Below are 25,393 nucleotides of genomic sequence, written 5' to 3' on the forward strand. Positions count from 1 at the left end.
TTTGCTACCGTTTCCTGTTTGTTATACGCTACTTCCTGTCCAATATAATCTATATCCTGTTTGATATATTATCTCTTTGGAGGAGGGATCTTGGGCGACTCCCAAATGACACCCTACTCCCAGGGCTCTAGTCAAAAGTAGTGCACTATATAGGGAATATGGTGCCATTTCGGAGGTATCCACAGACTGCAGCACCGGTGGTTCCAGACCATTGGCCCACTTAGTTAATCAGTGTTGTTCTTCTTATTGTCGTTGGTTACGGATCTATACTATAATCCTGAATCAGACATCTGTGCCGACTTGCCTGACTGTGCATGCCTTAATTGCTTTACATGCTTTATAAACATACAGTATGAGTATGTATGTACACTACTATGTTAATCCAAGATATTGATAAAGAACTCTGTATTGATCTTGATCCTATTCTGATTTTGTATGATTAATGATGAAGTTTGAAAGGAACCTTGTGAATCAATCAATCAAATGTATTTATAAAGCCCTTTTTACATCAGCCGATGTCACAAAGTGCTATACAGAAACCCAGCCTAAAACCCCAAACAGCAAGCAATGCAGGTGTAGAAGCACGGTGGCTAGGAAAAACTCCCTAGAAAGGCAGGAACCTAGGAAGAAACCTAGAGAGAAACCAGGCTCTGAGGGGTGGCCAGTCGTCTTCTGGCTGTGCCGGGTGGAGATTATAACAGTACATGGCCAAGATGTTCAAACGTTCATAGATGACCAGCAGGGTCAAATAATAATAAATGACAGTGGTTGTAGAGGGTGCAACAGGTCAGCACCTCAGGAGTAAATGTCAGTTGGCTTTTCATAGCCGATCATTCAGAGTTAGAGACAGCAGGTGCCGCAGAGAGAGAGAGTCGAAAACAGGAGGTCCGGGACAAGGTAGCACGTCTGGTGGACAGGTCAGGGTTCCATAGCCGCAGCAGGACAGTTGAAACTGGAGCAGCAGCACGACCAGGTGGACTGGGGACAGCAAGGAGTCATCAGGCCAGGTAGTCCTGAGGCATGGTCCTACAGCCTCCAAGAGAAGAGAAAGAGAGAGAGAATTAGAGGGAGCATACTTAAATTCACACAGGACATTGGATAAGACAGGAGAAATACTCCAGATATATCAGACTGACCCTAGCCCCCAACACAGACTATTGCAGCATAATTACTGGAGGCTGAGACAGGAGGGGTCGGGAGACACTTTGGCCCCGTCCGACTATACCCCCAGACAGGGCCAACCAGGCAGGATATAACCCCACCCACTTTGCCAAAGCACAGCCCCCACACCACTAGAGGGATATCTTCAACCACCAACTTACTACCCTGAGACAAGGCCGAATATAGCCCACGAAGATCTCCCCCACGGCACGAACCCGAGGGGGGCGCCAACCCAGACAGGAAGATCACATCAGAGACTCAATCCACTCAAGTGACGCACCCCTCCTAGGGACTGCATAGAAGAGCACCAGTAAGCCAGTGACTCAGCCCCCGTAATAGGGTTAGAGGCAGAGAATCCCAGTGGAGAGAGAGGAACCGGCCAGGCAGAGACAGCAAGGGTGGTTTGTTGCTCCAGTGCCTTTCTGTTCACCTTCACACCTTGGGGCGGCGGGTCTTGAGGTGGCAGGTAGCCTAGTGGTTAGAGCGTTGGATTAGTAACCGCAAGGTTGCAAGATCGAATCGCCGAGCTGACGAGGTAAAAATCTGCCGTTCTGCCCCTGAACAAGGCAGTTAACCCACTGTTCTTAGGCTGTCATTGAAAATAAGAATTTGTTCTTAACTGACTTGCCTAATTAAATAAAGGTAAAATAAAAAACACCCCTGGGCCAGACTACACTCAAACATAGGACCTACTGAAGAGATGAGTATTCAATAAAGACTTAAAGGTTGAGACCAAGTCTGCATCTCTCACATGGATAGGCAGACCATTGCATAAAAATTTTGCTCTACAGGAGAAAGCTCTGCCTCCAGCTGTTTGCTTAGAAATTCTAGGGACAATAAGGAGGCCTGCATCTTGTGACCGTAGCGTACGTGTAGGTATGTACGGCAGGACCAACTCGGAAAGATAGATACTGGAGTAATATGATCACACTGGAGTAATATGGTCACATTTTTGGGTTCTAGCCAAGATTCTAGCAGCCGTGTTTAGCACTAACTGAAGTGTATTTAGTGCTTTATCCGGGTAGCTGGAGAGTAGAGCATTGCAGTAGTCTAATCTAGAAATGACAAAAGCATAAATTAATTTTTCTGCATAATTTTTGGACAGAAAGTTTCAGATTTTTGTTACGTAGATGGAAAAAAACTGTCCTTGAAACAGTCTTGATATGTTCGGCAAAATAGAGATCAGGGTCCAGAGTAACGCCGAGGTCCTTTACAGTTTTATTTGAGACGACTGTACAACCATCAAGATTAATTGTCAGATCCAACAGAAGATCTTTGTTTCTTGGGACCTAGAACTAGCATCTCTGTTTTGTCTGAGCTTAAAAGTAAAACATTTTCCGCCATCCACTTCCTTATGTCTGAAACACAGGCTTCCAGGGAAGGCAAATTTGTGGCTTCACCATGTTTCATCGAAATGTACAGCTGCGTATGTGCTTAGCAGTGAAAGTTAACATTATGTTTCCGAATGACATCACCAAGAGGTAAAATATATAGTGAAAACAATAGAGGTCCTGAAACAGAACCTTGAGGAACACCAAAATGTACAGTTTATTTGTCAAAGGACAAACCATCCACAGAGACAAACTGATATCTTTCCGAAGATAAGATCTAAACCAGGCCAAAACCTGTAGACCAATTTGGGTTTCCAATCTCTCTAAAAGAATGTGGTGATCGATGGTATCAAAAGCAGCACTAAGGTCTAGGAGCACGAGGACAGATGCAGAGCCTTGGTCTGACGCCATTAAAAGGTAATTTACCACCTTCAAGAGTGCAGTCTCAGTGCTATGATGGGGTCTAAAACCAGACTGAAGTGTTTCGTATACATTGTTAGTCTTCAGGAAGGCAGTGAGTTGATTTAGGCCGATAGTTTTTTAAATATTTTCTGGGTCAAGGTATGGCTTTTTCAAAAGAGGCTTTATTACTGCCACTTTTAGTGAGTTTGGTACACATCCGGTGGATAGGGAGCCATTTATTATGTTCAACATAGGAGGGCCAAGCACAGGAAGCAGCTCTTTCAGTAGTTTAGTTGGAATAGGGTCCAGTATGCAGCTTGAAGGTTTAGAGGCCATGACTATTTCCATCAATCTGTCAAGAGATATAGTATTAAAAAACTTGAGTGTCTCCCTTGATCCTAGGTCCTGGCAGTGTTGTGCAGACTCAGGACAACTGAGCTTTGGAGAAATACGCAGATTTAAAGAGGAGTCCGTAATTTGCTTTCTAATGATCATGATCTTTTTGTCAAAGAAGTTCATGAATTTATCACTGCTGAAGTGAAAGCCATCTTCTCTTGGGGAATGCTGCTTTTTAGTTAGCTTTGCGAAAGTATAAAAAATTAATTATCCACAATTAAGTTGAAAAAATAGGATGATCGAGCAGCAGTGAGGGCTCTTCCGATACTGCATGGTACTGTCTTTCTAAGCTAATCGGAAGACTTCCAGTTTGGTGTGGCGCCATTTCCATTCCACTTTTCTGGAAGCTTGCTTCAGGGCTCCGGTATTTTCTGTATACCAGGGAGCTAATTTCTTATGACAAATGTTTTTTGTTTTTAGGGGTGCGACTGCATCTAGGGTATTACGCAAGGTTAAATTAAGTTCCTCAGTTAGGTGGTTAACCAATTGTTGTACTCTGACGTCCTTGGGTAGGTGGAGGGAGTCCAGAAGGGCATCTAGGAATCTTTGTGTTGTCCGAGAATTTTTAGCACAGCTTTTGATAATCCTTGGTTGGGGTCTGAGCAGATTATTTGTTGCGATTGCAAACGTAATAAAATAGTGGTCCGATAGTTCAGGATTATGAGGAAAAACATAAAGATCCACAATATTTATTCCACGGGACAAAACTAGGTCCCGAGTATGACTACGGCAGTGAGAAGGTCCGGAGACATATTGGACAAAACCCGCTGAGTCGATGATGGCTCTGAAAGCCTTTTGGAGTGGGTCTGTGGACTTTTCCATGTGAATATTTAAGTCACCAACAATTACAATATTATCTGCCATGACCACAAGATCCGATAGGAATTCTGTATGCGGCCCAGGAGGCCTGTAAACAGTAGCTATAGCAAGTGATTGAGTAGGCTGCATAGATTTCATGACTAGAAGGTCAATAGACTAAAACGCAGTCACTTTTTTTTGTAAATTAAAATTTGGTATCGTAAATGATAGCAACATGGAGGTGAGGAGAGGCCTCATTTAACACAGTAAATTCATCAGGTTTAAGCCATATTTCAGTCAGGCCAATCACATCAAGATTATGATCAGTGATTAGTTCATTGACTATAACTGCCTTGGAAGTGAGGGATCTAACATTAAGTAGTCCTGTTTTGAGATGTGAGATATCACAATCTCTTTCAATAATGACAGGAATGGAGGAGGTCTTTATTCCAGTGAGATTGCTAAAGCGTACACCGTCTTGTTTAGTTTTGCCCAACCTAGATCGAGGCACAGACACGGTCTCAATGGGGATAGCTGAGCTGACTACACTGACTGTGCTAGTGGGAGACTCCACTAACCTTAGCAGGCTGGCTAAAAGCCTGCTGCCTGTCCTGCACCCTCTTATTGTGGAGCTAGAGGAGTTAGAGCCCTGTCTATGTTCATAGGTAAGATGAGAGCACCCCTCCAGCTAGGATGGAGTCCGTCACTCCTCAGCAGGCCAGGCTTGGTGAGTCCAAGAAAGAGGGTCAATTATCGCCAAATGATATCTTTTGGAAGGGGCAGAAAACAGTTTTCAACCAGCGATTGAGTTGTGAGACTCCCCTAACTGGGAGGGGGCCAGAGACAATTACTCGATGCCGACATCTTTCTAGCTGATTTACACGCTGAGGCTATGTTGCGCTTGGTGACCTCCGACTGTTTTATCCTAACATCGTTGGTGCCGACGTGGATAATAATATTCCTATATACGCCAGTTTTATCCTTAGCCAGCACCATCTTCAGATTAGCCTTAACGTCGGTAGCCCTGCCCCCTGGTAAACAGTGTATGATCGCTGAATGATTCTTTTTAAGCCTAATACTGCGGGTAATGGAGTCACCAATGACAAGGGTTTGCAATTTGTCAGAGCTAATGGCGGGAGGCTTCGGCGTCTCAGACCCCGTAATGGGTGGAGGAGAGACCAGAGAAGGCACGGCCTCTGACTCCGACTCGTTGCTTAATGGGGAGAACCGGTTGAAAGTTTCTGTTGGCTGAAAGAGCGACACCGGTTGAGCATTCCTACAGCATTTCCTTCCAGAATTCATGAGAAAACTGTCCGGCTGCGGGGACTGTGTGAGGGGATTTATACTACTATCTGTACTTATTTGTGGCACAGACGCCGTTTCATCTTTTACTACACTTAAATTACCTTTGCCTAACGATAGCCGTGCTGCAAACCCAGCTTCAGACGCAATCCTCACCATAAGGCGATCGTTCCCCTGTATATTATGAGTACAGCGACTGCAATTAGAAGGCATAATGTTAATATTACTACTTAGCTTCGGCTGGTGGAGGTCCTGTAGAACCATGTCCAGATATAGCGTCCGGGGTGAAAAAGTTGAGTGAAGGAAAAAATAAAACTATAACACGGTAATTAAAAAGTAAAACACGTAAAGTTGGCAGGTAGCAAAGTAACGCTAGCAACAAAACGCAAAGCAGCACGTAAACAACAATAAACCCTAGTTGAGTACGAGCTCTGTTTCACATGGTACATTGCTACACCGAACAAAAATGTAAACGCAACAATTTCTAAGATTTTACAGTTCATATAAGGAAATCAGTCAATTTAAATAAATTCATTAGGCCCTAATCTATGGACTTCACATGAAGTCACATAAATCCAAACCTTAAAAAAAGGCAGGTCATGGATCAGAAAACCTGTCATGCAGCGCAACACATCCCCTTCACATAGAGTTGACCTTGCGACACGGGCCGTGTATTATCCTGCTGAAACATGAGGATGATGGCAGCGGATGAATGGCACGACAATGGGTCTCAGGATCTCGTCCCAGTAACACAATTGTGTTCGCTGTCTGTAGCTTATGCCTGCCCATACCATAACCCCACCGCCACCATGGGGCATTCTGTTTTCAACGTTGACAGCAGCAAACTGCTCGCCCACACGACGCCATACACGCTGTCTGCCATCTGCCCGGGTTAGTTGAAACTGGGATTCATCTGTGAAGAGCACCCTTCTCCAGCGTGCCAGTGGCCATCGAAGGTGAGCATTTGCCCACTGAAGTTGGTTACGATGCCGAACTGCAGTCAGGTAAAAACCCTGGTGAGGACAACGAGCATGCAGATAAGCTTCCCTGAGACGGTTTCTGACAGTTTGTGCAGAAATTCTTTGGTTGTGCAAACCCACAGTTTCATCAGCTGTCCGGGTGGCTGGTCTCAGACAATCCCCAGGTGAAGAAACCGGATGTGGAGGTCTAGGCTGGAGTGGTTACACGTGGTCTACGGTTGTGAGGCCGGTTGGACGTACTGACAAATTCTCTAAAACAACATTGGAGGCGGATTATGGTAGAGAAAGGAACATTCAATTCTTTGGCAACAGCTCTGGTGGACATTCCTGCAGTCAGCATGCCAATTGCACGCTCCCTCAAAACTTGAGACATCTGTAGCATTGTCTTGTGTAACAAACCAGTACATTTTAGAGTGGCCTTTTATTGTTCCCAGCACAAGGTGCACCTGTGTAATGATCATGCTGTTTAATCAGCTTCTTCATATGCCACACCTGTCAGGTGCATGGATTATCTTGGCAAAGGCAAAATGCTCACTAACTGGTAAACAAATGTGTGCACAGAATTTGAGAGAAATAAGTTATTTGTGTGTATAGAATATTTCTGGGACCTTTTATTTCATCTCATGAAACATGGGACCAACACTTTACATGTTGCGTTTATATTTATGTTCAGTAATACATCTCGCTACATGTTTTTCCTGAACTGCGTCAGACTCGCTCTCCTTCCATTGTTTTCCCTACCTCAAGAATGTGCTTGAGATAGGGTATCTCTCTTGTCTTGTGTGTGTGAATTTCTGTTATGTGTTTCTAGGATGTTGCGGTTGTCAAGGCAACGGTTGGCAGGGAGGGAGAGCAACCGGAGAAGCAGGGATAGAGCAGGTGGGAGTGAGGTCTGACTTCTCAGTATTACTAAAATTTACATTTTAAATCCATATGAATTATTAAAAGCTTCTGCCACTGTGGCTGAAAAATAGGAGAGAAAAAATGACGTGGTGAAAGAGAGGGGGCTGCAGAGAAAGAGGGATAGGGTGGATAGAGAAAGAGCAGTGTAAGGAGGAGAGAGAAAAAGGAAGGGAGAGAGGGGTAGAGGGGGGAGCACGACGGGTTGGGGAGGATGGCTACTGGAGATAGCAGTAGAAAGGAAGAAAAGGTGATGGAGGTAAACAAAAATAAACGGGGTAGCTACAAATCCCTGACAAGTGGAAAAAAACATGGCATACCAGACAGATAATGAGATGGATAGACTTGTTCTGTTTGTAAGGAGTGGTGGGGGTGGGGAGGCAGAGAGCAGAGTGGGAGTACAGATGGCGAGAGAGAGAAAGAGGGAGATTTTTTTTTTTAAACACATAGAACGACACAAAAGCAGAAAAGGAAGGAACTAGAGAGACAGACAGAGGTAAAGATAAAGGTAGACATATCGAGCAAGGGAGAGAAAGAAGAAAAAATCTTCCAGACTATCACAATGCAGTTGAATGCAGAGAGGAAAGGGGGAGAGGGAGGGGTCTGAATCAAAGGTAAAAAGGAGAGCTGTAATAGAGGGAGGGAAAGAGCGAAATAAAACGATAAATAGTGTATTGTATGTGCTGTGCTTTTGATGTTCTGAACCAAGAGCCACGAAACAAATACACACACACACGTCTTAGTAGAGTTCAAAGGAGGGTGTGTGTGTATGTAGGGCAAAGGATCCGAGCGGCAGTAAGAAGGGATTGGTGTGTCTACAGACTTAACTCTGTGAGAAGATGCATTCTGACTTGCCGGTTTCAGCAGACTGGGAGAAAGAATGCAGTGTGCTGCAGAGGACAGGGGAAAGGAAGGGAGAGGAGATCTCTTGGGAGATAGCATTTGGGACTTAAAGTGAGGGAGGGAATGACACCGACTGCTACACTCCATATTCTGTAAGAGTATTTTTTCCCATTGAATACAACGCTTTATCGAAAGCCTCCCCCCTTGAATGTAACACAGACCATCCCTGTACAGCAGACCCGGGCTTCCATCCCACGTCAACAACACTGTGCTCCAGAAGCTAGCGTGCTAACCTCGCAATGTACATTGTTAAATGGTTCAAATTAAAATTATTCCAGCTAAATAACTATTTCAAAATTGTTCTGAAATGGCTGATTCAAAGCATCTTTCAGTTCAGGCTGATGATGCAGTATGTAGCCTTTTAACCTCCTAGCAGAATCAGTATTCACTTAATTGCAGATTGTGGCCTTCCACATAGTCAGATTTTTCTGGTATTGTTTTTTACTACCCAACATTTTTTTCAGACTTTTTCTACTGATCACGATCCTTACATTAACATGCTTGTGCAATATTGCTTACAAATACAATGAAAAGACAATAAACATTTAGCATCTTTCTTATTTCACAGTTTCCTACTTGGTGGGGGGGGGGGGGGGGGTGGTGGGAGGGTGACACAGTGGCTATACATGATACCACACTGGCCCCAGAAACTAAACAGTCAAGACAGTCGAAAACCTTCAACTCAGGCCAAAATCATATTATTCAATAGTTCTCAACTCTACAGCTAAACATTTAATAACTCACCTGCAAACATTCTAACTCAACCTTTAACCATAAGATTTATTCTGTACGAGATGCAGTAATATATTTTCTACCCCTTTTCCAACAATAAGAGAAAGAAACACAGAGGAAGTGAGAGAGACTATGGGAATATCTCAATTGCATACTCCTCACGTCTTCTCTCCTTGTCTCCTTCTCCAAACCAATTGGATGAGAAAGCAAAAGGTCCCGCCCCTCTGACCTTCTCCTCCAATGCGGTTTGAGAAGGAGACGAGGAGAGAGGACATGAGGAGTATGTCATTGAGATCTTCCAAGAGAGAAGGAGCGAAAGAGAGGGAGCGAGTGACAGAGAGGGAAGTCGAGAGAGAGAGGGAGAGAGATAAAGAAATAAAGAAAGGAGACATTTAGAGAGGGTTACAGTTAACCTTCAGGGATTTCATTTTCTTCTCTGACTGAATTATCTCATCGTTAAATCTGACTGAATTATCTCATCAATAAATCAGATTCAGGGACTGCAGCCTCTCCCACACAATCTGCATCTCCTCTCCTGCATGGAGGACGGCAGTGGGCAGTCCAGTCCAGAGGGTCACGCACCTCTTCGTCTCCCGATAAAGCCCTGATGTTGATACCACAGGAAGATAAGAGGCAGACCTGGGATGTGTCCCAAATGGCACCCTATTCCCTATATAGTGCCATTGAGCCCTGGTCAAAAGCAGTGAATATGGAATAGGGTGCCATTTGGGATGTACTGTAAACCCAGACGACCAATCACAGCCCCAAGGGATTTGTTTGGCGGAGGACCTAGGCTGGCAGTGGCTCACTCTGTCCAGTTACCAGATTCGGAATTCTCTTGGGTTATTTTTCAGAAAAATTTAGCTACTGTTATTAACCTTTCTTAGACACTCAGGTGACACGAGACACTTTCTTTTGCACTTACCTGCATTTTCCCAGGAGAGCCACCGCCTGCAATGACCTGGGGGAGAGTTTCAGAGGAGTAGAGAGTTGATGTTAATATAGCCCCCTCCTACATGGCAAAGATAGAGTTATACTTGAAGAAAGGTTAAACTTGGCACTCACTGAAATATTCTTCACATTTAAATGTCTTATATTTTAGCAGCAGTGATCAAAACAAACGGATGCTTTTCTTTCTTCCAGTATATGCCCTTTGAACCCAGCACCCAAATCATTTTTTAGACGACAAAATGTTTGAGCTGAGCACGCCAATTTCTCTTTAAAGACAAAGAGAACCCATCTTTAATCGCCCTGACCTGTGATTCAATTGAGTTTCATTAAATATGCATACTACACTTGTGTAATGAGTAACCTTGCTTGAGACCTGAAGACTTGCCTTACTTACAAGCCCTTACCCGACAATGCAGTTTTAAGAAAATAGAGTTAGTAAAATATTCACAAAATAAACTAAAGTAAAAAATGTAAACAAAAGTAACACAATAACAATAACGAGGCTATATACAGGGGGTACTGGTACGGAGTCAATGTGCAGGGGTAGAGGTTAGTCAAGGTAATTTGTACATGTAGGTAGAGTAGGGGTAAATGTAGGTAGGGGTAAAGTGACTATGCATAGATAATAAACAGCGAGTAGCAGCAGTGTAAAAACAAGGGGGTGGGGGGGGGGAGGGGGGTTAATGCAAATAGTCCAGGTGGCAGTTTGATTAATTGTTCAGCAGTCTTTTGGCTTAGGGGTAGAAGCTGTTTGGACCTAGACTTGGCGCTCCGGTACCATTTGCCGTGCGGTAGCAGAGAGAACAGTCTATGACCTGGTTGACTGGAGTCTTTGACAATTTTTTGCGCCATCCTCTGACACGCCTAGTATATAGGTCCTGGATGGCAGGAAGCTTGGCCCCAGTGATGTGCTGGGCAGTAAGCACTACCCTCTGTAGTGCCTTACGGCCGGATGCCGAGTAGTTGCCATACCAGGCGGTGATGCAACCGGTCAGGATGCTCTCGATGGTGCAGTTGTAGAACTTTTTGAGGATCTGGGGACCCATGCCAAATCTTTTCAGTCTCCTGAGGGGAAAAAGGCGTTGTCGTGCCCTCTTCACAACTGTCTTGGTGTGTTTTGACCATAATAGTTTGTTGGTGATGTGGACACCAAGGAACTACAGCCCAGTCGATGTGAATGGGGGAGATTGAGATTGCATCATCTTCGGATCTGTTGAGGTGGTATGCAAATTGGAGTGGGTCTAGGGTTTCCGGGATGATGGTGTTGATGTGAGCCATGATCAGCCTTTCAAAGAACTGCATGGCTACTGATGTGAGTGCTACAGGGTGGTAGTCATTTAGGCAGGTTACCTTCGCTTTCTTGGGCACAGGGACTATGGTGGTCCGCTTGAAACATGTAGGTATTACAGACTCGGTCAGGGAGATGTTGAAGATGTCAGTGAAGACACTTGCCAGTTGCTCCGCACATGCTCTGAGTACACGCCCTGCTAATCCGTCTGGCCCTACGGCCTTGTGAATGTTGACCTGTTTAAAGGTCTTGCTCAAATCGGCTACGGAGAGAGTGATCACACAGTTGTCCGGAACAGCTGGTGCTCTCATGCATACCTCATGCTTGCTTCCCTCGAAGCGAGCATAAAAGGCATTTAGCCCGTCTGGTAGGCTAAAGTCACTGGGCAGCTCGCAGCTGTGTTTCCCTTTGTAGTCCGTAATAGTTTGCAAGCCCTGCTACATCCGACGAGCGTCAGAGCCAGTGTAGTAGGATTCAATCTTAGTCCTGTATTGACGCTTTACCTGTTTGATGGTTAATCTGGATTAGTGTCCTGCTCCTTGAAAGTGGCAGCTCTAGCCTTTAGCTCGGTGCGGATGTTGCCTGTAATCCATGGCTTCTGGTTGGGATATGTACGTACGATCACTGTGGGGATGACGTTGTTGATGGACTTATTGATGAAGCCGGTGACTGAGGTTGTATACTCCTCAATGCCATTGGACGAATCCCAGAACATATTCCAGTCTGTGCTAACAAAATAGTCCTGTAGCGTATCTGCTGACTTCACTAGGTCTGTCTGTTTAGTCTTATTTGTGTTTGGTCTTCTGTTCATAGGTCTACCTCTTTGATTAAGGGCTGAATGATAAATTAGTTGAGTAGTTGAATCACATGTTGTTGGGATGGACCAGGTTTGAGGGCTCATGTTATAAAACTACTGATGCAGAGGAAATTATACAGGGTTGCACTGCCCCCTTGTGGCTCAACATAAACAAGACAGCCATTTCACTTCCCAAACAGCAGGTGGCGATAAAACAACATACACACTTCCTATTAACCCAACTACCAACAAACGAAGAGTAAAATCACAACATCAGCTGAGAGAGAGACGAGACATTATCCTGCAGTATTTTATGTCTTTAAAATGACCAAACTGCAGCTGTTGAATGCTTACCTGACAGAACGTTTAACGGTAGTGGTGCGGGAGATTCTGGACGTAGTCGGGGACACAGTGGCCGAGTACCGAGAAGAGACGGCTAGGACGAAGAGAGAGAATGAAAGCGCTAAGAGAGAAAATGAAAGCCTTCGGCGACAGCTCCGGGACATCTTACTCTTGGCGGAGACAGACTGGCGTAAGAACATTTTGTCGGATTTGTTGGATCATGCTAACTTAATGATCATGCAGAAATGAGTTGGCAAACTGTCAACGAGCTAGCTACATTGGGTGACGTCTGTCTGTTGACGATTGACAGCAACGTTACGTTGGCTCGCGAGAAGTGCCCGAATTCCGAATATTCCTCGCAGCAAACATTAACAACTAATAGTAGTACATGAATAATTACAATGTCATACATATTTACTCAATTTCTTACTTATTTAGTGACAGCACTTTGTCTTTACACCCTCTTTCTAAGCAGGTTCCACCAGCCTTTCTCTCTCTGGGCAGCAGCAGCTTTGTGAGCAAGAGTGGAGCTCCAGGCAGGAACAGGACCCAGAGCCCCTGCAGCAGAGCCAGGTCAACAGGCGAGGGCTACAGACACAGAGCCAGGTAGCGTTGGGTAAGGATGGGGGTCTCACAGGACCAAACCAGGGACACACTGAAATGGTCCGAGTAGAAGAGAAGCCCAGTCCAGGGCAGGCAATCCCAAAGACAGAGCACAACTCAGACCCAGAACCCAAGGGTTTTGGAAACACCTCGTCCTTGGCCCCATCTCCGTTCTCCTCCAGTGCCCACTGTGCCACAACAACTCGAGCAGCCAACGCTGAATTGCCAGTCCTTAGGACAGAGAGAAAGAGGTCCTCTCCCATCGACCCAATCCAGGGACGGATCAAAATGGAACCCAAGGAATGCGACGTCACAGTGAACCTCACCAACCATGAACCTCAATCCAGTTCAGGCTACACAGGTCTTCCTATAACACTACTACCCCACAACCATGAACTCTCAGGCGACGCTGGCTTCAAAGACCTTCCAGATATGGACATCTCAGAGCTCCATAACACACCCGTACGTGACCAGCAAACATATGAAACAGAGCCTGGGTCCAAGGACCGGGTGTTGCCATACAACGAGAGTAACAACTTCACCCCCACCGACCACCAGGAGGGGCGCCCACACCGCTGCACCCAATGTGGGGAGAGTTTCAGCCAGGCGGCCAGCCTCCACCTCCACCTTCAGTATAAGAAGGCCTACGCCTGTGACTGGTGCTGTAAGTCCTTTGCCCAGTCGGCTGACCTGCGGCGCCACCACCGTATCCACACGGGGGAGAGGCCCCACCGCTGCTCCTGGTGCTCCAAAAGCTTTACCCAGAGAGGCAACCTGAGACGACACCTGAGGTTGGCATTCATTGTTATATTGTATTATTATGCAGTGAGCTCCAAAAGTATTGGGACAGTGACACATTTTGTTATTTTGGCTCTGTACTGCAGCACTTTGGATTTGAAGTAATACGACAGCTTTAATTTATGTGTATTTTCATTCATATTGTGTGAACTATTTAGAAATTACAGCACTTTTTGTATATAGTCCCCATTTTAGGGGACCAAAGCATTGGGACAAATTCACTTATGTGTATTAAAGTAGTCAAAAGTTTAGTATTTGGTCCCATATTCCTAGCACGGAATGATTACATCAAGCTTGTTGGATGCATTTGCTGTTTTCCTTTTTGTTTCAGATTATTTTGTGCCCAATAGAATTGAATAGTAAATAATGCATCGTGTCATTTGAGTCATTTTGAATGCATTTTTTGGTCAATAAGAATATAATATGTTTCTAAACAGCCATCTATCTTCACATAAAAGCTAAGTACTGACTCTGTGGCTGGGGCCTGGGCATTGGGCAGGTATGGCAGTATGGGATATATAGGTTGTTGGCCTATGACAACTTGTCCTCCATTGAATGTTGATTACCTGGTTCATCCCTATCACCAGGGCTGGCTCCAGGCATAAGCACCGCAGTTGCGGTCTCAACTTACTATTAAGAGTCAGAATAGTAGAATACACAAGGTGCAAGTTCGAAATTTGGTTATGCATCAGCAATTTTTCTCTTGTTTTGTCATCACTGACAGTCACTCAATTAGCCATGTCAGATAACTATTTTTAGAATGGTAAGTTAGTCTAGCAAGCTATCTAAACTTGTAGTAATCATGGCCAACTACCGACCGTGCACACAGGGCACATGCCCAGGGGCCCTGAACTCCAGGTGGCCCTCATTGATTTTGTTAGTCACTCTCACTCAGATATCATTAACATTGCATAAGTCATGGGAAATTGTGTATAATTGCAGGAAATTTAAAACAATTGAAACAATTATCTGCATCACATGGCAAAAGGGGTAGAATTGAAGAAAATTTGCTGTAAAACTGGAAACATTTTTGCCTTTGTCCCATGGCAAAAGGAGTAGAATTAATGTGGATGCTACCATGATTACGAATAGTCCTGAATGAATTGTGAATGATAATGAGTGAGAAAGTTAGACGCACAAATATTATATCCCCGCAAAATGCTAACCTCCCCTGTTATTGTGATGGTGAGAGGTTAGCATGTGTTGGGGGTATGATATTTGTGCGTCTAACTTTATTATTCACAATTAATTCAGGACTATCTGTAATCATGGTAGCATCCACATGAATGTAGAAGTGTTTAGAAACATATTCTTATTTACAATAAAAGTGACTCCAAAATGACAATACATTACCATTAATTTCTATTCGGCACAAAATAATCTGAAACACAACCAAAACAAACAGCAAATGCATCCAACAAGTTTGTGGAGTCACAAACTTGCTGTAATCATTCCGTGCTAGGAATATGGGACCAAATACTAAACTTTTGACTACTTTAATACATATATAAGTGAATTTGTCCCAATACTTTTGGTCCCCTAAAATAGGGGGACTATGTACAAAAAGTGCTGTAATTTCTGAACGGTTCACCCGATATGGATGAAAATACCCTCTAATTAAAAGCTGACAGTCTACACTTTAACCTCAGTCATTGTATCATTTCAAATCCCAAGTGCTAGAGTACAAAAAATGTGTCACTGTCCTAATAGTTTGGTAGCTCGCTGTATATTGTAGGGAATTTAGGCACTAGCCCTGACCAGTGACTGTCAATCCAACACCTTCACTGTTACACCCAAAAATCCAAACCTCTTGGCAAGGCTGCTAGGTGTTGGGTTAAAGTCTCTCCACTCCATTTATATATTATTATTATTATTATTATTATTATTATAATATACACTACCATTCAAAAGTTTGGGGTCACTTAGAAATGTCCTTGTTTTCCATGAAAACATACATGACATTAGTTGCAAAATGAATAGGAAATATAGTCAAGATGTTGACAAGGTTATAAATAATGATTTTTAATTGAAATAAAAATGTCCTTCAAACTTTGCTTTCGTCAAAGAATCCTCCCATTGCAGCAATTACAGCCTTGCAGACCTTTGGCATTCTAAACTCAGCAAAAAAAGAAACGTCCCCTTTTCAAAGACAATTCATAAAAATCCAAATAACTTCACAGATCTTCATTGTAAAGGGTTTAAACACTGTTTCCCATGCTTGTTCAATGAACCATAAACACCTGTGGAACGGTTGTTAAGACACTAACAGCTTACAGACGGTAGGCAATTGAGGTCACAGTTATGAAAACGTAGGACACCAAACAGGCCTTTCTACTGACTCTGAAAAACACCGAAAGAAAGATGCCCAGGGTCCCTGCTCATCTGTGTGAACTTGCCTTAGGCATGCTGCAAGGAGGGATGAGGACTGCAGATGTGGCCAGGGCAATAAATTGCAATGTCCGTACTGTGAGACTCCTAAGACAGCTCTACAGGGAGACAGGATGGACAGCTGATCGTCCTCGCAGTGGCAGACCACGTGTAACAACACCTGCACAGGATCGGTACATCCGAACATCACACCTGCGGGACAGGTACAGGATGGCAACTACAACTGCCCGAGTTACACCAGGAACGCACAATCCCTCCATCAGTGCTCAGACTGTCCGCAATAGGCTGAGAGAGGCTGGACTGAGGGCTTGTAAGCCTGTTGTAAGGCAGGTCCTTACCAGACATCACCGGCAACAACGTCGCCTATGGGCACAAACCCACCGTCGCTGGACCAGACAGGACTGGCAAAAAGTGCTCTTCACTGACGAGTCGCGGTTTTGTCTCAGCAGGGGTGATGGTCGGATTCGCGTTTATCATTGAAGGAATGAGCGTTACACCGAGGCCTGTACTCTGGAGTGGGATCGATTTGGAGGTGGAGGGTCCGTCGTGGTCTGGGGCGGTGTATCACAGCATCATCGGACTGAGCTTGTTGTCATTGCAGGCAATGTCAACGCTGTGTGTTACAGGGAAGACATCCTCCTCCCTCGTGGTACCCTTCCTGCAGGCTCATCCTGACATGACCCTCCAGCATGACAATGCCACCAGCCATACTGCTCGTTCTGTGCGTGATTTCTTGCAAGACAGGAATGTCAGTGTTCTGCCATGGCCAGCGAAGAGCCCGGATCTCAATCCCATTGAGCACGTCTGGGACCTGTTGGATCGGAGGGTGAGGGCTAGGGCCATTTCCCCCCTCCCGAACTTGCAGGTGCCTTGGTGGAAGAGTGAAGTAACATCTCACAGCAAGAACGGGCAAATCTGGTGCAGTCCATGAGGAGGAGATGCACTGCAGTACTTAATGCAGCTGGTGGCCACACCAGATACTGACTGTTACTTTTGATTTTGACCCCCCTTTGTTCAGGGACACATTAATCCATTTCTGTTAGTCACATGTCTGTGGAACTTCTTAAGTTTGTCTGTTGTTGAATCTTGTTATGTTCATACAAATATTTACACATGTTAAGTTTGCTGAAAATAAACACATTTGACAGTGAGAGGACGTTTATTTTTTTGCTGAGTGTAGTTAGTCAATTTGTTGAGGTAATCTGAAGAGATTTCACCCCATGCTTCCTGAAGCACCTCCCACAAGTTGCATTGGCTTGATGGGCACCTCTCAGCTCAATAGGGTTGAGATTCGGTGACTGTGCTGGCCACTCCATTATAGACAGAATACCAGCTGACTGCTTCTTCCCTAAATAGTTCTTGCATAGCTTGGAGCTGTGCTTTGGGTCATTGTCCTGTTGTAGGAGGAAAATGTCTCCAATCAAGTGCCGTCCACAGGGTTTTTATTTATTTTAATTTTATTTAACCTTTGTTTAACTAGGCAAGTCAGTTATGAACAAATTCTTATTTACAATGATGGCCTACCAAAAGGCCTCCTGCGGGGACGGGGGCCTGGGATAAAATATATATATATTTTTAAATACAATAATTATAGGACAAAACACACATCACAACAAGAGAGACAACACTACATAAAGAGAGACCTAAGACAACAACATAGCAAGGCAGCAACACGACATAACATGGAAACAGCACAAAACATGGTACAAACATTATTGGGCACAGACAACAGCACAAAGGGCAAGAGGGGAGAGACAACAATACATCACACAAACCAGCCACAACTGCCAGTAAGAGTGTCCATGATTGAGTCTTTGAATGAAGAGATTGGGATAAAACTGTCCAGTTTGAGTGTTTGTTGCAGCTCGTTCCAGTCGCTAGCTGCAGTGAACTGAAAAGAGGAGCGACCCAGGGATGTGTGTGCTTTGGGGACCTTTAACAGAATGTGACTGACAGAACAGGTGTTGTATGTAGAGGATGAGGGCTGCAGTAAATATCTCAGATAGGGGGGAGTGAGGCCTAAGAGGGTTTTATAAATAAGCATCAACCAGTGGCTCTTGCGACGGGTATACAGAGATGACCAGTTTACAGGAGTATAGAGTGAGGTGATGTGTCCTATAAGGAGCATTGGTGGCAAATCTGATGGCCGAATGGTAAAGAACATCTAGCTGCTCGAGAGCACCCTTACCTGCCGATCTATAAATTACGTCTCCGTAATCTAGCATGGGTAGGATGGTCATCTGAATCAGGGCTAGTTTGGCAGCTGGGGTGAAAGAGGAGTGATTACGATAGAGGAAACAAAGTCTAGATTTAACTTTAGACCGCAGCTTTGATATGTGCTGAGAGAAGGACAGTGCACCATCTAGCCATACTCCCAAGTACTTGTATGAGGTGACTACCTCGAGCTCTAAATCCTCAGAGGTAGTAATAACACCTGTGGGAGGAGGGGCATTCTTCTTACCAAACCACATGACCTTTGTTTTGGAGGTGTTCAGCACAAGGTTAAGGGTAGAGAAAGCTTGTTGCACACTAAGAAAACATTGTAGAGCATTTAACATAAAATCCGGGCAGGGGCCAGCTGAGTATAAGACTATCATCTGCATATAAATGGATGTGAGCGCTTCCTACTGCCTGAGCTATGTTGTTGATGTAAATTTGAGAAGAGCATGGGGCCTAGGATCGAGCCTTAGGGTACTCCCTTGGTGACAGGCAGTGGCTGAGACATATTTTCTGACTTTATACACTGCACTCTTTGAGACTGGTAGTTAGCAAACCAGGCCAAAGACCCCTCAGAGACACCAATACTACTTAGTCGGCCCACTAGAATGGAAAGGTCCACCGTATCAGAAGGACAAGTCAATAAAAATGCAGCACAACATTGTTTAGAGTCAAGGGCATCGGTGACATCATTCAGAACCTTTAAGGTTGCAGTGACACATCCATAACCTGAGCGGAAACCAGCTTGCATACCCGGGAGAATACTATAGACATCAAGAAAGCCAGTCAGTTGATTATTGACAAGTTTTTCCAACACTTTTGAAGAAAAGGGCAAATAGAAATAGGCCTATAACAGTTAGGATCAGCTTGAGCTCCCCCTTTTAAATAAAGGACGAACCGTGGCTGCCTTCCAAGCAATGGGAACCTCCCCAGAAAGGAGAGACAGGCATGGCGATGATAAGGGCAGCAACCTTAAAGAAGAAAGGGTCTAAACCATCTGACCCAGACCCGCGTTAGAAGGGGTGGGAGATGAGAACATTTTTGACAGGCAAGGAGGCATGGCTGAGTCAAATAGGAATCCTGACTTAATAAAGTGGTGATTAAAGAGCTCAGCCATGTGCTTCTTGTCAGTAACAACCACATCATCAACTTTAAGGGACATGGGCAGCTGTGAGGAGGAGGGTTTATTCTCCAGGTCTTTAACCGTTTTCCAGAACTTCTTGGTGTTAGACCCACAGAGCGAGAACGGCTCCTTAAAGTAACTAACTTTGGCCTTCCGGATAGCCTGAGTGCACTTATTTCTCATTTGCCTGAACGATAGCCAGTTAGCCTGAGTATGCATGTGCTGAGCCTTTCGCCAAATGCAATTCTTGAGGTGGAGTAACTCTGCAAGATCACGGGCTGAACCTGTTTTTAATTCTCATTTTCTTTATGGGGGCATGTTTGTTAACAATATCACTGAAAAGATCAAAAAATAATTTCCAAGCGTCTTCGACAGAGGGGATCAAGCTGATTCTATACCATTTTACAGAGGCCAGTTCACAAGGGTCTATGACAAATCAGGACAGGTCGTTTCACTGAGCAGCCATTATGAACCCAGGCGGTAAAACAGCGATCACTAAGGTCATTACAGAAAACACCAGACTATCTATCAGGATTATTTGTGAGGATTACATTGAGGAGAGTAGACTTTTCTGGGTGTTTGGAGTCATACCTTATGGGATTGGTAATAATCTGAGAAAGATTTAGGGAGTATGGCATGGCGTTGCAAAATGGAGTGATAGCCTTCCTTCTTCAAGATCCCTTTTACCCTGTACAAATCTCCCACTTTACCACCAAAGCACCCCCAGACCATCACATTGCCTCCACCATGCTTGACAGATGGCGTCAAGCACTCCTCCAGCATCTTTTCATTTTTTCTGCGTCTCACGAATGTTCTTCTTTGTGATCCGAACACCTCAAACTTAGATTCGTCTGTCCATAACACTTTTTTTTCCAATCTTTCTCTGTCCAGTGTCTGTGTTCTTTTGCCCATCTTAATCTTTTCCTTTTATTGGCCAGTCTGAGATATGGCTTTTTCTTTGCAACTCTGCCTAGAAGGACAGCATCCCGGAGTCACCTCTTCACTGTTGACGTTGAGACTGGTGTTTTGCTGGTACTATTTAATGAAGCTGCCAGTTGAGGACTTGTGGTGTCTGTTTCTCAAACTAGACACTAATGTACTTGTCCTCTTTCTCAGTTGTGCACCCACTCTTTCTATTCTGGTTAGAGCCAGTTTGCGCTGTTCTGTGAAGAGAGTAGTACACAACGTTGTACGAGATCTTCAGTTTCTTGCCAATTTCTCGCATGGAATAGCGATTTCTCAGAACAAGAATAGACTGACGAGTTTCAGAAGAAAGGTCTTTGTTTCTGGCCATTTGGAGCCTGTAATCGAACCTACAAATGCTGATGCTCCAGATACTCAACTAGTCTAAAGAAGGCCAGTTTTATTGCTTCTTTACTTAGAACAACAGTTTTCAGCTGTGCTAACATAATTGCAAAAGGGTTTTCTAATGATCAATTAGCCTTTTAAAATGATGAACTTGGATTAGCTAACACAACGTGCCATTGGAACACAGGAGTGATGGTTGCTGATAATGGGCCTCTACGCCAATGTAAATATTCCATAAAAAATCTGCTGTTTCCAGCTACAATAGTCATTTACAACAATAACAATATCTACACTGTATTTCTGACCAATTTGATGTTATTTTAATGGACAAAAAATTAGCTTTTCTTTCAAAAACAAGGACATTTCTAAGTGACCCCAAACTTTTGAACGGTAGTGTAGATATATTTATTTTATTTATTCTTATTATATATTATAGGATCCACACCGGTGAGAGACCCTACAGCTGCCCCTACTGCCACAGGACTTTCAGCGATGGAGACACCATGAAAAAGCACAAACGGACTCACTCTGGGGAGAAACCCTATCGCTGTGTCCAGTGTCCCAAGAGCTTCACTGTGGCCAGCGGTCTGAGGGTACACCTGAACACACATCTGACTGATGCAGGGCAGCTCATCACATGAGGTCAATGCGCTAGCTAATGAGCTACTGCTGAATCAGCTACACCTTTTCAAACACCAGAGGACATGAAAGGATTGTGAAACGTTGAAGTGTTTTAGCCATAGGAATATTTCCTAAATATATTTATTGGAATTAATAAAAACAGTGCAGTAGAAAACAAATGAATAATGTCATCTTAGCTGATGTTTCCAGCTTGATTGACGAGTGTATGTTTGTGAACATGAATTAAATCAGTCCGTCATTTAAATATTAAAATCACATGTCTGATTCTGTATTTATTTTGTATTAACATTGAACCATCTTCCAGGTTGTTTATTTCCAAAAGGAAGATGCCAGATGCTTGACTCACATCACCTTCACTCAAGATATGTATTAATATACTAGGTAATAAGGGTGCAAACCTAACTAGATTTTAAGTAGAAAATCCCTTTAAAAAGCTTGCCTCCCCTTTTTCATGAATTACGGTAGCGTTTTTATCACATGACCATGGAGAGTTAAAGAACCAGGAAGTGAATGCTTTCGCCCAGGTGTTTACAAAACAATCTAGCTTGGGTCGTTACTAGGAGGCTTTCAGTGGATTTTAACAAATATTTGGGAGAGGCTAATTTCTAGAAAATGGCAAAACTACAGCTTTTGAATGCTTACCTCACCGAGCGGTTAATGGTGGTATAGATGAGATACTGGAGGTTGTTGGGGGGACAGTGTCAGAATTCGAGGAGGAGACTGCCCGGACGAAGAGAGAGAATGAACTCCTAAAACGAAGGCTACGAGAAGTTGGACTCGACACGGGAACGGAGTGTTCAGCAGGTGATGATGCAAATGGCTCATTGTCTATTGTCAAAAACATCGGACCTCTCCTCATCTCCTTTATTTGCACTCATCTGAGAAAAAAAAGACATCTGCTGCCCATACTATTTTCACCTGTCAATTCTTTCACTGAGTGTATATAAAGGGGAGGTGATGCAGGTTTTTCTAGAAGATTATGATATGGGGCATTTGGACAGTCTCAAGCCTTGTAGATCACCACATTACACAAACAAGCTCATCCTACAGAATGCTCGAGAACTCGTGTCTGGGTCGTTGCTTCTGTAGTTGTTTAAACTTAATCAATCTGATTTGTTTCTCTTTTCTGCCTGTTTGTCGGTATGTCCGTCTGTCCATCCAGTCTCGACCAGGCCTGTTTCTATCTCTGTGTCTGGGCAGCACCAGTGGAGCGCCGACCAGGGTCCAGACCCTGAGTCTACACACACCCAGAACCACATGGTAATGAGCCAGGATGAGATGCCTGCCACACATAGCCAGCTACCCACAGACTGCACCGAGTGGAAGAGTCTGTGTAACTCTCCATGTACCCTGTCCTCACAACAGACCGATACGTCGGCTACCACCCCAGTAGTAGCTCCATTGACTTCAGCGTCTGTGAAAAGGGACTTGGACGAAGAAGACGACCAGCATCTCCTTCCCTCTGCAAATCCCTTCAGCAGCACATCATGCCCCGTGGACAGAGTGGTTTTACGCTATAACTCTGAGGGCATCAAAACAGAGCCTAGTGATACTAGCCCTACTGACTTAGGGTCAGTATCTGCTCAGATGGGGTATGGTGAACTAAACCCCAGTTCGGACCCTGGACCAGCCACTGTTGAAACCAGGTACACTGTCTCAGACCTGAGCGCTGACCTGGAGTCAGTGGTTGCAGAGAGCAGCAGGTATGGTGCCTCCACTGCCTCGGGCGTCCCCACTGACCTGGTATCAGCTAGTGCTGCCATGATCCCAGACGGCTTTTTCCGTCAGATTGGCAGCGATGGTTGTGTAACAACAGGGCCAGAACAAGACTTTGGGGACGCCACCACCACCAGTACCGTAGGTCCCTTGATCTCCCAGTTCTACCCGGGTCAAACCAGACAAACAAATAGATCAACAAATAGGTGTCATCAACAAATAAACAGGTCTACAAACAACAGAGGTCAACAACAAACTAACAACAGGGGGGATCAGAGGTCCCACCCGTGCCCTCAGTGTGGTAAGATATTCAGTCACGTGTCACGCCTCAAGATCCACCTCCGCATTCACACAGGGGAGAAGCCGTACGTTTGTGCACTGTGTGGCAAGCGATTCAACAACGATGGCACACTGAGGAACCACCGGCGTGTTCACACGGAGCTGCGTCTGTACGGCTGCCCTGTCTGCGGCATGAGCTTCAAGGACGCCTACACGTGTAGGAAGCACCAGCGTGTTCATAATGGATTGCGGCCTGCCGGAGGCTGGGCCCACACCTGCAGCTTGTGTGGCAAGGCTTTCAGTGAGGCGGCTAAGCTGACCAAACACATCAGGACTCATGTGTCAGTCATTGGATGAGGGCAGTACGACCTATAAAGGCTTTTTATAGCAATCATAAAGGATTTATAAGTACTATATAAATGCTTCACATATAATCTATAAGCGTATGTTATACACTATAAATGGTGTATAAAGGGTGACATAACAATTCCCACTGTAGGGTTTATTGCCAAATGTAAGTTAATAGACCATTTCTAGATTATGACTTACACTTATGATTTGTAAAGCCTTTAAGTAGTGCTATATAAAGCCTTTATTGTACTTTGCAACGGAGCTCCCAAGTGGCGCATTCTGCTCAGGCACTTCACCCGAAGTGCAGAGGGGCGTCACTACAGCCAGCCGTGACCGGGAGTTCCAAGGGCGGTGCACAATTGGCCTAGCACTGTCCGGGTTAGGGGAGGGTAGGGTTGGCAGGGAATTCCTTGTCTTAACTTGCTCTAGCGTCATCTTATGGCGGACTGGGTGCCTGCATGCTGACTAGGGTCGTCAATCGAACAGTGTCCCGTCCAACACGTTGGTCCGGCTGACTTCCGGGTGTGTATAAGAAGCAGCGTGTTTGTCCAATCCTCACTTCTCCCGAGCCCGTTGGGGAGTTGCCGCAATGAAACACAATTGGATACCACAAAAATGCTTTCATTTCTAAACGGTAAATAGATATGTATGAAAATCTCAAATCCAAAATGCTGGAGTATAGAGACAAATATTATTTTTTAGCTTCACTGTCCAAATACATATGGAGGGGTGTGTATGACCATGGCTGCACCAGCTTCAACGGGACATGCCTCTGTGTGCTCTGTCTGTGGCAGATAGTGAGCATCCCGCATCTGATTATACAGTCATCAGCGAACCCACAAGCAGTAGTTGAAGTCATCATCAGATGTGATGGACTACCTTAAGCAAGCAGCAAGTGTGTGTAGACTTTTTTTTTTAAATTTGTACTGTGCGTGTGTTTTATTTTACTGTATGCGCGCAGTGCATGTTTGTTTGTGCACCGGCCCGTCCAAAGGGCAGCGGGGCTCAGTCTGTTACAGGGAGGTTATTGACTTTTGCTGTGTTGTAGTGTTGATCCACTTCCTGCTTGTGACTCTGGGGGTGGAGCCTGCTGACCTTAGAGACTGCAGAGGATGAACCATGGGTTGAAGACATTGGTGTCAAACACAATTCCTGGAGAGCCGCAGTCAGTCTTTTTTAAAGACAGAAAACAAGCAATGTTTTTAGGGTCTGATCTAGACCTGCAAGAAAAGCCGGGGTCATGTTCACTTGAAACCATTTGAACTTGTCCAATAAGAGTCACTGATTCATTAAGTAAAAGGGAGGAACCAAAACTCACAGACACTGCAGTGCAGAATCTAAGGACTGGAGTTTTACTCATGTGGTTTAGGAGTCCAAAAGCACATTCCTTACCCCAGGATATGTCACAAGGTGACTACACAGGAACATTTAAGGAAAAGGAGCACCCCGTGTCTGCACTGTTCTGAGAATTTTATTTTGGAAAACACAAACCAGCTTAGGATGCCTTCATTAGAGTCTCACCATGGTCTCCGATAGCAAGTGCTCAGACTTCAAGACTTATTGTGGCGCTGATAGTTCAGAGTCTAATGTACAGTAAATGTGATTATTTTTAAATGTGTGTTGTTGTAGTCATGTTTCCAGTTGCCTTTCATTTAAAAGTTTGTCACATAAAAAACAGCAGCGTCT

At 44.6% G+C, this 25,393-nt stretch overlaps 2 protein-coding genes and 1 long non-coding RNA gene across 3 annotated transcripts; 2 read left to right on the forward strand and 1 right to left on the reverse strand.

Moving 5' to 3' along the window:
• Positions 1-985: 985 nt before the first annotated feature.
• On the reverse strand, positions 986-22,338 carry LOC120052712. The gene is made up of 4 exons (XR_005477396.1): positions 22,004-22,338; positions 12,295-12,376; positions 9,831-9,866; positions 986-1,033 (listed from the first exon to the last, which is right to left on the reverse strand). It is a non-coding gene; the product is annotated as an uncharacterized LOC120052712 (long non-coding RNA).
• LOC120052710 (zinc finger protein 8-like) lies at positions 12,196-21,618 on the forward strand. Its single transcript, XM_038999785.1, has 3 exons — positions 12,196-12,472; positions 12,758-13,676; positions 21,156-21,618. Exons 1-3 carry the CDS (start codon positions 12,265-12,267, stop codon positions 21,358-21,360), a joined length of 1,332 nt encoding a protein of 443 aa, XP_038855713.1. The 5' UTR covers positions 12,196-12,264; the 3' UTR covers positions 21,361-21,618.
• Positions 21,881-25,325, forward strand: LOC120052711 (zinc finger and SCAN domain-containing protein 22-like). The gene is made up of 2 exons (XM_038999787.1): positions 21,881-22,165; positions 22,524-25,325. The coding sequence occupies exon 2, from the start codon at positions 22,619-22,621 to the stop codon at positions 23,711-23,713; it is 1,095 nt and encodes a 364-aa protein (XP_038855715.1). The 5' UTR covers positions 21,881-22,165; positions 22,524-22,618; the 3' UTR covers positions 23,714-25,325.
• The last annotated feature ends 68 nt before the right edge of the window (positions 25,326-25,393 follow it).

The sequence above is a fragment of the Salvelinus namaycush genome, chromosome 8 (assembly GCF_016432855.1).
Source record: "Salvelinus namaycush isolate Seneca chromosome 8, SaNama_1.0, whole genome shotgun sequence".
Classification (NCBI taxonomy): domain Eukaryota; kingdom Metazoa; phylum Chordata; class Actinopteri; order Salmoniformes; family Salmonidae; genus Salvelinus; species Salvelinus namaycush.

What these genes read in the sequence shown, in the direction of transcription:
- LOC120052710 (XM_038999785.1), top strand. Translation starts at nt 12,265, where the DNA reads ATGACCAAACTGCAGCTGTTGAATGCTTACCTGACAGAACGTTTAACG. An exon ending in CTTGGCGGAGACAGACTGGC is followed by an intron (nt 12,473 to 12,757) that starts GTAAGAACATTT and finishes CTTTCTAAGCAG; the next exon opens with GTTCCACCAGCCTTTCTCTC. An exon ending in AACCTGAGACGACACCTGAG is followed by an intron (nt 13,677 to 21,155) that starts GTTGGCATTCAT and finishes TATATATTATAG; the next exon opens with GATCCACACCGGTGAGAGAC.
- LOC120052711 (XM_038999787.1), top strand. Translation starts at nt 22,619, where the DNA reads ATGGTAATGAGCCAGGATGAGATGCCTGCCACACATAGCCAGCTACCC.